Below are 12,851 nucleotides of genomic sequence, written 5' to 3' on the forward strand. Positions count from 1 at the left end.
CCAAGTGTTACCTCAGAGTTCACGCTTTTAAATGTTGTAAATGAGGTTTAGATCTGATCTGGCGTCTGCACTCGACAGTAGAACACTTCTTGAACATCACCTCGTCCAACGTTTCTCCTGGAATTAAGGCCAATCATTCATGAAGCACCACACCAGCTGTGGGGACATAGCTGTGAGAATCTGATGGTGTTCAGCCTCATCATCAGTGAGGGTCAGGGGCTGGTGTTGGGGATTAGTTCTGGATCAAACTCTAACTCCAACTCACCACAGAGGAACCCCATCGCTCCAGAGAACAGTTCCACTGTTCCACACACCAGAGGAACTCCATCGCTCCAGAGAACACAGTTCCACTGTTCCACACACCAGAGGAACCCCATCGCTCCAGAGAACACAGTTCCACTGTTCCACACACCAGAGGAACCCCATCACTCCAGAGAACACAGTTCCACTGTTCCACACACCAGAGGAACCCCATCACTCCAGAGAACACAGTTCCACTGTTCCACACACCAGAGGAACCCCATCGCTCCAGAGAACACAGTTCCACTGTTCCACACACCAGAGGAACCCCATCGCTCCAGAGAACACAGTTCCACTGTTCCACACACCAGAGGAACTCCATCGCTCCAGAGAACACAGTTCCACTGTTCCACACACCAGAGGAACTCCATCGCTCCAGAGAACACAGTTCCACTGTTCCACACACCAGAGGAACTCCATCGCTCCAGAGAACACAGTTCCACTGTTCCACACACCAGAGGAACCCCATCGCTCCAGAGAACACAGTTCCACTGTTCCACACACCAGAGGAACCCCATCGCTCCAGAGAACACAGTTCCACTGTTCCACACACCAGAGGAACTCCATCGCTCCAGAGAACACAGTTCCACTGTTCCACACACCAGAGGAACCCCATCACTCCAGAGAACACAGTTCCACTGTTCCACACACCAGAGGAACCCCATCACTCCAGAGAACACAGTTCCACTGTTCCACACACCAGAGGAACCCCATCGCTCCAGAGAACACAGTTCCACTGTTCCACACACCAGAGGAACCCCATCGCTCCAGAGAACACAGTTCCACTGTTCCAGAGCTGGGTGGATTAATATCTCTTTGGCAGATATTTGGTACTGAGGAGAGTGTACAAATATTTGGACATAGGTTTATCTTCTAAAACTAAACAAATACCTGTTTGAGAATCAGCTGAAGGCTTGGCTCATGAGGTATAAGCTGAAGTACACAGTGCTGTTAAAACACTCTTTTTGGTGTTAAAATCTTCACCATGAACATGTAATATTCAGAGACGTTCCCTGTCTGAGTTCAGCGCTGGGTTAGTGTTGTAACTGCACTGTGCTCTAACGCAGGAAGGAAGAAGCTGCTTCCTACACTGTGTTCTGTTGTTGTACACAGTTCAAGGCTAACGCTACACATCTGTCACTTCTCTCGTACACAGCTTTGCACTCGCTTTTTCAGCCATTTAATTTCAGCCACGTAAAATCTAACCGCGGAGCTTTTACTTCAGTGACACGAGTGCAGCTGCCACAGTTGCACTGAGGTATGTTGTCTTTATGTTTAGCAGTAGTTCCTCTCGTCTCCACAGTGGAACACAGTTCTGTTTCTTAACGAAACGTCTGTGACCTGCTTTGGTCCAAACCCCACGAGCCCCACAGCAGTGTTCTCCCCCTGTGTAAACAGCCCTGTTCAGAACGCCCGCTTTCAGCACCTGTTCCTTTAAATGATAATGAGCCGCTCGCTGTTCACCCCGACCCCGAGCGCACAGCAGTGAGGAGCGAGGAGCAGAAGCTCTGGTTTTTAGCCGTTTTCACTCTGTTCTCTTTCTTCTCCGTTTTTACTCAGTGCTCTTATTTCTCCGCGCTCGTTGTGTCTGTTTCGCTGTGTTTAACCTCGTCTTTGCGCTCTCACATAAACACGGGTCCAGCGCTGTGATTGGACAGACTCAGACGAGGGGGCGGGGCCATTCTAAAGTCAGAACGACTCGTTTTAGTGTGCGCATGTGTGTCAAGGTCGGTCTCCAGAATCAGTAAATCTGAACCCTCTCTGGATCATTTGAAAGGTGCACAGACTCTACTTCCTTAATGGACCTTAATCCAATAAAGGCTCACAGCCTCCTGAGATTATCACTGTAACATCGTCATCTTTCCTGCTTTTATTCTCTCTCTCTCTCCCTCTCTCACACAATCTACATATTAATGTTATTTACAAGAACATTTATATAATTCTTGATTACAATATGACTTCAGCATGTCCCAGTGCTCATTTTACCAATCAGCAGTGTGCTCATAAGCGCCCCCTATCTGCGCTTACTGTGAATTTTCACGAGGACCACGATATCCCACTGACATTTCTATGTATTAAACGATGTATGGCTCAACCAAGAGTGGACATGAGATTTATTCCGGGAGGTGGACTTTATACAATGTGAAGAAAAGCAAGAGAGTGATAAATAATTAACAGAGCTCTGGAAATGGGATGCTGTCAGTCTGCTGGGTTTAGACAGGATTGTTATTATCCGTCACTGGAAATCACCTTTTAAACCAATCCTTGTGACATTTGTTTTGTGGTGGCCGTCTTTCACTGTGTGAACTCATCCCTCGCTCCAAAGCTGCTGCTCTTTGGATCTCTGCAGCAGATTATTGGATAATTGGATTAAACTGTTAGCTTTGGGTTTCCACTCTGATGTCTGTGTCTCTCTCTCTCTCTCTAGGTCAGAGGACGTTGCAGCACCGTGGGGATGTGTTGGAGACTCGTGTGATCGTGAATCCGTCTCATGCTTTGGTTTGTTCTGAGGTAAATTTATTTCAGCTTTCATTTTAGAGCAATAGGAGATTTTCACCAACAAATCACAGCAAATTGTGTTAATTAAAGTTGTTACTTATTATTTTTTACATGATTTTCTCTCATGAGATGAAGAATCAGTCTGCTTTGTTGTCCCTGTATGAATCAGGTTATGCTCCACAGAGCGGGTCCCCCACACAGGGTGGCCATGTTTTAAACAGGTTTAATACAGTATCTCTTATGCATTAAGGCCACTAGGTGTCAGTATAACAGCTGTTTCAAAATGTAAAGAAGAATCAGTGGAGAAAAGGCCTGATTGCAGCTTTAAACTCTAAATTATTCATGTAAAATTTAGTTAATATACGTTTTAGGAACTAAAAATAAATTCTAAATAGTATTATTATATACCGTGATATTCTGCTTTGTTTTAAAGTGAAAAACTGACCAGATGCAAAAAGCTAGAGGAAGCAGAGCTGATAACAAAGACAAACTCTGAAACACCATGCAAAGTAAAGAGTAATAAAATAATAAGACTTAGATTATTTTATTTATTCAGGGAAATTAAGACCAGAGCGGCTGATGAGTGCATCATAAACCAAATGTCAATGTTTACTCTTCCCCGGGTGAATTTGAATAAAACCTACAGAATGTAATCTATGTGTGGGAGCTGTTACACAATGGACAGGTTTTTACTTTATTTATTTATTTATTGTTTGTTAAAGCCTTAAATATTTTAACATAGAGTAAAGACATGTTGATTCAGTTGCATGATCCGGTTGGTTTCCTGAGATTACACGATACTGTACGATTTAATGCACACATTATTTATTTGTTTATTATTGTTGTTATTATATTGAATGTGATGAACTGTATATTCTATTCAGTTTGGCTCAGATTATTAACTCTTAACAAAAACGACATCATGCATTTTGTAATATTCAGATTTTTTCTTTACGTCAAACTTGTAGCAAGCAAAATAAATTTAAATATTACAGTAAAGTGTGCATTTAAAATAGTTCCTTGCACAGGATTAAACTCTTAACTAAATATCAGCAGTATCAAGTAAATGTACTCTGTATACGCTGTACTTTCTGCTGAGATTTGTCTGTTTTCACAGATCCGTAGCCTTATTTCTGATGTCTCCCGACACAAGCTGCTGATTCTGGCCGGACAGTGTGTGGAAGACTGTGGGGACCTCGTCCTTCAAACCGGGAGCTTCTCCCTGAACGACTTCATCCAGATATTTACAGATGAAGAGGTGAATAGTTTTCCCAGTGTTCAGTGTTGTGGAAAATTATGATGACCCTGTTGTTTTTATAAAGTGTTATAAAACTTATTGTTGGTAATCATAAAGCAAAGCTATAAGCTGAGTTAACTATTCTCCAAGACTCTTTTATTTGTTTATTACACAGCACAGTATTGTGGATAACCCTTATCTAAGCAGTAGGTTTATCATAAGGCCCTTTTCAATTGATGCTTATTATTACATTAGCAATCATTTTTAAAGGGAGTGTATTATGAAAACATTCCCTTGCTGTGAGAATGTGTGAATTTGGAGCCCACCAACCCACACACTGTGACACAAGACCACCCAGTCACTATTCTGTAAGCTGCCCAAGTCAGTAACACATGGGATGAAATGAGACCTTTTCATTGTACTCTCTTTTCTACAGTGAAGATTAATAATTCTGTTTAATCTGTTTTTTTTCTGTTACACTGTGCATTAACAAAGACCTGTTTGAAATGTCTTTCAGTGGTCTACAAACACATCAGTAGAACTTTAAATCGTGTTACATTAACTTACTGAAAGATAGGAAGGTTTAATCTCTTTCTATAAATTGTACTTTTTTAGAGATGCCGAGTTTTGTTCCAACAGTGACTGTATTCAAACGTACTGAAAAAGTGTCAGACCTAGTAACCAAATGTAATTTTTCATTGCTCACAAATGTAGATTGGTGAGATATTAAGCTCGGCCGACCCAACCCAGAAAGCAAGCCTCACCTTGAGTTGCCCCATGTCTGGAATGTGGAATGACTCCCAGCTGGAGAAGCACAACTTACAAGACTTTATTGAAATAAAGATGAATCCTCCGTCAGTGCTCCCTGAGATGGAGGGCTTGCAGGAATTCACAGAATATCTCTCGGAGTCTCTGGAACCTCAGTCTCCTTTTGAACTCCTGGAGCCGCCAAGTACAGTCGGCTTTTTGAAGCTGTCTCGTCCCTGCTGCTATGTGTTTCCTGGTGGAAGAGGAGACTCTGCCTTTTTTGCTGTGAATGGTTTCAATGTCCTGGTCAATGGAGGCTCAGATCCACGTTCCTCTTTCTGGAAACTGGTGAGACATTTGGACAGAGTTGACTCCATATTGCTGACCCACATTGGTGCAGACAATCTTCCGGGAATTAACAGCCTCCTTAAAAGGAAAGCAGCAGAACAAGAGGAAGAAGTATCAGCAGGTTCCCAAAATAACGAGGACTGGCAGAGGTACTTAATATCTCCAGAAATTGGGGTTGTATTTCTCAATGCTCCAGAAAGACTTAGGACTCAACAGGGCGACCCCAAAGTGTTGCGGAGTTGTGATTTAGTCGCACTAACACTACAACATTTAGAAAAGTTATCCATCTCCCCAGAATCCCTCAGTCGTCCAAATAGCCAGAGCATTGAACCCATGATCCTCTTCCAGAAGATGGGTGTGGGTCGTCTCGAGCTGTACATTCTTAATCCTGTCAAAGGAAGCAAAGACCTAGAGACTTTTATGCAGTCCTGGCCCAGCAGTGCCTCAAATGTAAAAGGATCGGAGATCCCTCCAACTTGCCTTGTTTCCATTTGTGCCCTGTTAGTCTGGCATCCTGCTAATCCTCAGGAAAAAATAATTCGAGTTCTATTTCCTGGTTGCACACCCCAAGCCAAAATTTTTGAGGGATTGGAAAGGTTGAAACATCTAGATTTCCTCAAAATCCCAGTGGTGAGTCGAAAAGACCTGGAATCACCCAAAGCTGATAAACAACCAAAGCGTGCAGAGAGCAAGGAAAGCCTTAAGTCTCTTCACAAAGACTCTAGACCAGGGAGTGCCTCTCTTTTCAAAGACAAGGCAAGCAAAGTTGAATCAAAGAAGCAAGACACTAAGGTTAAGTCCAAGTCTGTTAATGAAACCAGCCAAAAAGAAGGTAAAGACGTAAAAGAAGTGGAAGAGAAGGTAAAGCCAAAAGACGATGTGAAGCAGAGAACCTCCAAGCCTGAAAAGCAAGTGGTTAAGAAGGAGCCTGTGAAAGAGGAAAAGAAAGAATCTAAGAAGAAGGAAGAAAGGCCTTCAACAAGTGTTACTAAGAAAGATGAAAGTACAGAGAAGAAAAAAGAACCCTTGAAGAAGGACATGGGTCCTAAGCCTAAAAAGGACATTAAACCTGAAGTTAAGAAGGAGGTTAAGAAGGAAGTGAAACCAGAAGAGAAAAAAACAATTGCCAAGCCTCCTGTTAAGGATGTAAAGAAACTGCCAGGAGGTGCATCCTCATCTACTGAGGTTAGGAAGTCTTCTGGGAAAAATGGTTCTTTAAAGAAGGACACGACTATCCCTAAAAAGGATGGTCTTCCAAAGGGGAAGTCAAAGCCAGATAACCTGAAGTCTAACTCTGAAGGAGATGCAAGTAGATCGATGAATGCTCGAGAGAAGTTGAAAAAGGAAAGTGAACAAAATGAAAGGCAGGACGCTGAGGGCAATTGTTTACCTTCAGACGTAGGTCAGGATTGTGACTTGAATGGATCCAAGACCAAAGCGGAGTTATCCGAAAGTCCAGAGAAATTCAGAAGTGTGGAAATTGTCTCTGCCTCACATTCTACAATGGGTCCTCCTTCGCCATTAGCAAAGTCTCCAAAAAGTGAGAAAAGTGTCAATTTTGATCTCACACCGACAGAGCACAGATTCCTCGATGGTGGCCTCAGGGAGGACGTTTTGAGAAGTGGGCCGGAAGATGCCTGTGCAAGCTGTGAAGAGAAAACTCTGGAGATTGTCTCCCCACCAAATAGTGCAGGACACACTCCATTCCATCAGTCTCCTGAAGGTGAGGACAGTAGCTTGGGGATCAAGGTATCTAGTCTCAGTTTTGAAGAGAGTCATGAGGGATCCTTTAGGAATTCTGAGGCTGGAAGTTCCAAAGGTTACTTGGGAAACAACTCCACTTCCTCGCAAGACAAACAGTCCAGTTTCCCTTCGCTAGGTTCTTATAAGGACATGGTGCCCGATGCCTCGTCTACAGTCACATCTTTACCTGCTGAGGTAGGATCTCCACATTCCACTGAAGTTGATGATTCCTTATCGGTTTCTTTTGAGCAAGTGCTCCCGCCCTCCGGTAAGTCAGAGGATCGAACGTATGCCAATGGACATTCTTTAGAAACTGACATGTCCTTGCCATTGAGATCATCTCATAATTGTCGACAACCTTACGATGGGTCTGAGAATCATTTCTCTGGACCACAATGTGTTTTCACAGAGGTTCCTCCACATGACGTTGACCTTTGCTTGGTTTCACCTTGTGAATTTCAACATCACAAACCTCCTGACAACCAAAAGGCCTCGTCTGCTGGATTTCCCAGTCCAAGTCCTCATGAGTTCTCAACAGAAAGTGACCACTCTCAAGAGGCAATCAAGCTTCCCTCCCAGTGTATATCTCCCCAAGGCCAAGAAGCAACACTGACCTCCGTCAGTGACTCCCTCCCTCCCTCAGACTCTGACGTTCCACCTGTGACCGGAGAGTGTCCTTCCATTAGCGAAGATTTTGATTCTGATGAGGATTCTGCTGAATTTCTACCACATCATCCACATGATCACTCCAATAGTCATTCTTCACTTAGAGAATCATCGCATTCCTCTCCAGATCCTCCTCCGGCACCGATGAAGGATCTTCCTCCTTTGCCTCCTCAGCCTGGCGCCTGCATGGCTGACCCTGAAGCTGAAACCCAAGGCAAATCTCCAAAGAATGTGACTGCTAAAACCAAGAAAACAGTAACTGGCACACAGAAGGCATCTACGAACAGCTTGGCACAGAGTAACAAGACAAAGACAGGTACTCAGGCATCCACCAGTGGTACAATCCGGGCAACTTCAAGCCTGGACACAAGACCTGCGTCAAGAAGTGCGGGTGGTAGCAGTCGACCAGCTTCAGGATTTGGCCGGCCGCCATCAGGTATGAGAGAAAGCTTATATTTAGCTGAATTTTTCTGAATTTCACCCATAATTCTGTTTTTTTCTTGAAGGAAAGGGGGCTTACTGTGCTTTACTGTGACCTCAATACATACTGTGACCCCACCAAGTGAAATTTCTCAGATGCTGAAAATGCCCCCTTTGTTCTTCTGAAAATTTGTACAAAGTCACACTGACCTACAGGATATATTCTTTGATTCTGCACTACTCTGATTTTCAAGTATATTTTCTAGTGTCCACATGTCTTTACTCTTTCAAAATATTATTAGTAACCTGTAATAAGTCATTGTTCACCTGTTATTCAGGACTAAAAATACCTTTTTGGGCTTGAAGATGCTGGTTTTAGATATGAAGCACCTCATTAACTCAATCAATCACCTCCTCGTTTACTAACCTATATAATTACTCAGTCACCCACATACATACTCACACACTCACTTACAGTTAGAAATTTCACCACAGGGAGTGCTGTATTTCTCATTCTTCACATCAGTGATACTTTGTGTCCCTTGTTTTTTCCCTATTTGTGCTAACAACACACTGAATTCCCAAACTCGGGTCGGTTTGACTGGTAGACTTGTACACGTCTGTGTGCCTGTGATTATAAATGATACTTGAATTCAGCTTCAGCTTTAAATTATTTCCAGCCTTTTAGAATCCTCTTTAAGCACAGGAGAATAAGGAGGGTGTCATGGTTGGTTATGATGATGGATTCTGGAATTGCAGACACTTTTGAATCATACTGTCATCATCTCTGTGACCAGGGCCGGTTGGGAGTAAGTTGAGTGCCTCCCCGGTTTACTTGGACCTGGCGTATTTACCCTCCAGCTTCTCTGCGTCCACAGTGGATGTGGAGTTTTTCCGGAGAGTTCGCTCTTCCTGCTACATCATCAGTGGAGAAGAGCCTTATAAAGAGTCCATCATGAGGACCGTTCTGGACGCTCTGTTAGAGGGGAAAGCGGCCTGGCCAGACGTTCAGGTTAGCTATGCTTTTTATGTGGTAGAAATCAAATTGCTGAGGGTTTTACCCATGACTGGTGCTAAACCCAACCTAAAAATGATACTAATCCACACACCTTCATCTCCAGGTCACACTGATCCCCACCTTCGACTCTGTGCCGATGCACGACTGGTACCAGGACACACACGAGAGGCAGAAAGAGATGGAGATCACGGTTTTGGGCAGCAACAGCACGGTGGCCATGCAGGAGGAGACCTTCCCGGCCTGTAAAGTGGAGTTCTGAACGGATTAAAAACCACAGGGTTACAGAGAAAACTCCCCTTAAAATCACTAGAGCACTTAACTCCTGTCTCCATCCTCACGTTTTGAATCACGTTGGTTTGGTCAGTTTTACACGGCACATCATCTCTGTCCAAAACATTTAATAAAATAATGATAATATTAGTTTTTACTGCATAATTTGAACACAAATTTTCTTGAGATTGTGAGAAAGTATCATGATAAATAGGCAAATAATACTATGCTTATTAAATTTAAATAACTAATTATTATTATTATTATTATTATACAATTTGTAGAAGTGGTTTAAAAAGACCTTCTCGGATTAAGGAACTTTTTTGCAACCTTCTCTAAAGTTGTAATTATTTGGACACAGATGATCCGCTGAATCACAATAGCTTTAAAACATAATAAAAGTCCAAGTCCACAGCTGTAAATTAAATCTCTCGACTCTCTACAGATCAGAAAAGGGTTTGTACGGTTGCCATGAGTTTTATGTCTTGTATTTTTTTTAAATGAAAGTTTTAGAAGTCCCTACGTTTCTGGAGAAGCTGAGTACTTTATTCACCGTGAGTCTGTGGACGTTTGCCTTCGGGAGTTACACTGCGGTTTGGATCAGTTTTGCACGGTTGCACAGTTTGGATTTTCTGCACACAGCAACAATACGGTGGACTTTATGGAGAGGCAGCGTTTTCTGATCCCTGAGGGCATGTTTGTATTGTTTTTGTACCTGTTTGTTTATCGCTTCTTGTTGCGCAGGGTAGTCAGACACCGCACAGGGACCAGCACCTTTGGTCTCGTTGAGTCTGGGTCAAGTTTTCAGCTGTTTAAGTTTATTACTGGACTGCCATTCATTAATTCATCTTCTGTAATGAGGGTTGCTGTGGGTCCAGAGCGTACTCAGAACCATTGAGTGGAAGACAGGAATGCCCTTCATTATTATAATTATTGGTACGCTCTTTATCACTTAATGTACTTTAACCATAAAATATACTGCAGACAATCAATGAGTTAGAGTTTGCCTCTGCTCTCATCTGGAAGGACTTTACACTACATGATATAACATAGCTGTGAGGACCTGATGGAGTACAGCCTCATCATCATCAGTGAGGATCAGGGGCTGGTGTTGGGGATTAGTTCTGGATCAAACTCACCACTCCAACTCACCCAAGAGGAACTCCATCACTCCAGAGAACACAGTTCCACTGTTCCACACACCAGAGGAACCCCATCGCTCCAGAGAACACAGTTCCACACAGCGGAGGAACCCCATCACTCCAGAGAACAGTTCCACACACCAGAGGAACCCCATCACTCCAGAGAACACAGTTCCACATACCAGAGGAACCCCATCGCTCCAGAGAACACTGTTCCACACACCAGAGGAACTCCATCACTCCAGAGAACACAGTTCCACACACCAGAGGAACCCCATCGCTCCAGAGAACACAGTTCCACACACCAGAGGAACTCCATCACTCCAGAGAACACTGTTCCACACACCAGAGGAACTCCATCACTCCAGAGAACACAGTTCCACACACCAGAGGAACCCCATCACTCCAGAGAACACTGTTCCACACACCAGAGGAACCCCATCGCTCCAGAGAACACTGTTCCACACACCAGAGGAACCCCATCGCTCCAGAGAACACTGTTCCACACACCAGAGGAACCCCATCAGTCCAGAGAACACAGTTCCACTGTTCCACACACCAGAGGAACTCCATCACTTTGCAAACTACAGGGGCATGCTTTGAATTCCACAGACTTCATACATCAGCTGTAAATACTTTAGTGATCATATCAATACTTGTATTTAATTACAAAATAATACACACTTTAAAATGATGGTTCTACACAAGTCCTTTATTAAAGGAAGTGGTTCTCTGTACAACCCTGAGCACTTGAGGGACCTTTTGCATGTTTAAAAGGTTCTTTGCATCGTGAACATTGCTGGAGAATGTGCTGTGGATGGTTCTATACAGCACCTTTTAAAAAGGGTTCTACTGCTGTGGCGATGTCAATGTTGTTAGAAAGAAGCACCCAGTGTTAACAGCACATTCTCCATCACTCTGAAGAACCCCTTCACGATGCAGAGAACTCTTTAATCATACAAAAGGTTCTTCAAGTGCTCAGGGTTCTATAGAGAACCATTTCATTTAATAAAGGACCTGTGTAGAACCATCATTTTTAAGTGAAGTGTGTCTAGCTATATTTACAGATCCTTAAATCTGCCCTGTATACGTTTGGGGAATAGCAGGGAATGTGCAGAAGATCATTCATTGTCTGTAACCCTTATCCACTTCAGGGCGGTGGTGGGTCCGGAGCCTACCCAGAATCACTGGGCGCAAGGTGGGAATACACCCTGGAGGGGGCGCCAGTCCTTCACAGGGCGACACACACACACACACATTCAGTCACGCACTCACACCTACGGACACTTCTGAGTCTCCAATCCACCGACCAAACGTGTGTTTCTGGAGCATGAGAAGAAACCGGAGCACCCAGAGGAAACCCACGCAGACACAAGGAGAACACACCACACTCCTCACAGACAGTCACCCGGAGGAAACCCACGCAGACACAGGGAGAACACACCACACTCCTCACAGACAGTCACCCGGAGGAAACCCACGCAGACACAGAGAGAACACACCACACTCCTCACAGACGTCCTGCACAGTGCAGCTTTAATTTTCAGCCTCTGGTAAAGGGGGAAGGAGAAGGTGATACAGCTACAGACGTGTGAAAGAGTTTATTTCTAAGAAAAAATATAAACACAGTATCATTGTTGAATCCGAGTGAGTTCATCAGCACACTGTAGTCCAGGACTAATCTTAATCCAGAACCTGGGTCTGTTTGTTCATTTCAGGATGAATATTAAAGGGCCCATATTATGGAAAACTCCCACATAGGGACATTTAGCTGCAGAACGCTTGGAGTGAGGGGTGTTTCTGCCCGGACCCCTTCTGTCTTAAAGGCACAGTGAGTTAAAGAAAGTTTAAGCGATTTATGAGTGTCTTTGGTGCATAAACCCATGTGAATTCTTACAAATGGTAAAATGTGAGACTAAATCAGGAGATGGACCCTTTAAAAGCCAAGACAATCAATAGCAGAGTCACTGATCTGAGACTCGCTGCAGTTTTTAGACATTGTTCCCAGTAGTTTACAGAAGCATCAGTTATTTCACTGTAATGAGGAGCTCTCTTTTTAATGAAGTTTCCACCTGAAAGACACTAGACTTTATTCAATAAAAATACAAACAGCACAAAGTCCCTGGATTAAAGCCACTGTTTCACTTCAGAAATGTGTCTGTGTTCTGTTCTCACAACAACCCTTTAACGATCTGAAACCGTATTTATTTCATGGTCTTTTTGCTGCAGGGAATAACAAAGCTGTGGTTATTAAATGTGCTCAAGCTGCAACAGATCATTAATAAACACTTTATTTATTTGGCATCTTTCAGGCTTCAAGTGCAGCTCAGTGTTTGTGTTTTTTAATCAGGGCTTGTTTTTGTTTCTTTTGCTCATTTTAAACTCAAAAATTAAATTATACTTGGTTAAAAATATTTATTTCTATTCCTCCCTTTATTTTTTATTTACCCCCAAATTTACA

At 43.3% G+C, this 12,851-nt stretch overlaps 1 protein-coding gene across 1 annotated transcript in view; it reads left to right on the top strand.

Annotated features, from left to right (window-relative positions):
* The window catches only part of map1sa (microtubule-associated protein 1Sa), a 28,325-nt gene extending 15,547 nt beyond the window's left edge, over positions 1-12,778 (top strand). The window contains exons 3-7 of the mRNA XM_066646976.1: positions 2,729-2,811; positions 3,917-4,057; positions 4,751-7,976; positions 8,758-8,972; positions 9,082-12,778. Coding sequence (XP_066503073.1) covers positions 2,729-2,811; positions 3,917-4,057; positions 4,751-7,976; positions 8,758-8,972; positions 9,082-9,237 — 3,821 coding nt within the window. The 3' untranslated portion in view covers positions 9,238-12,778. The remainder of the gene's footprint in view (positions 1-2,728; positions 2,812-3,916; positions 4,058-4,750; positions 7,977-8,757; positions 8,973-9,081) is intronic.
* Positions 12,779-12,851: the final 73 nt, after the last annotated feature.

Source organism: Hoplias malabaricus, chromosome 16 (assembly GCF_029633855.1).
Source record: "Hoplias malabaricus isolate fHopMal1 chromosome 16, fHopMal1.hap1, whole genome shotgun sequence".
Taxonomy (NCBI): Eukaryota; Metazoa; Chordata; class Actinopteri; order Characiformes; family Erythrinidae; genus Hoplias; species Hoplias malabaricus.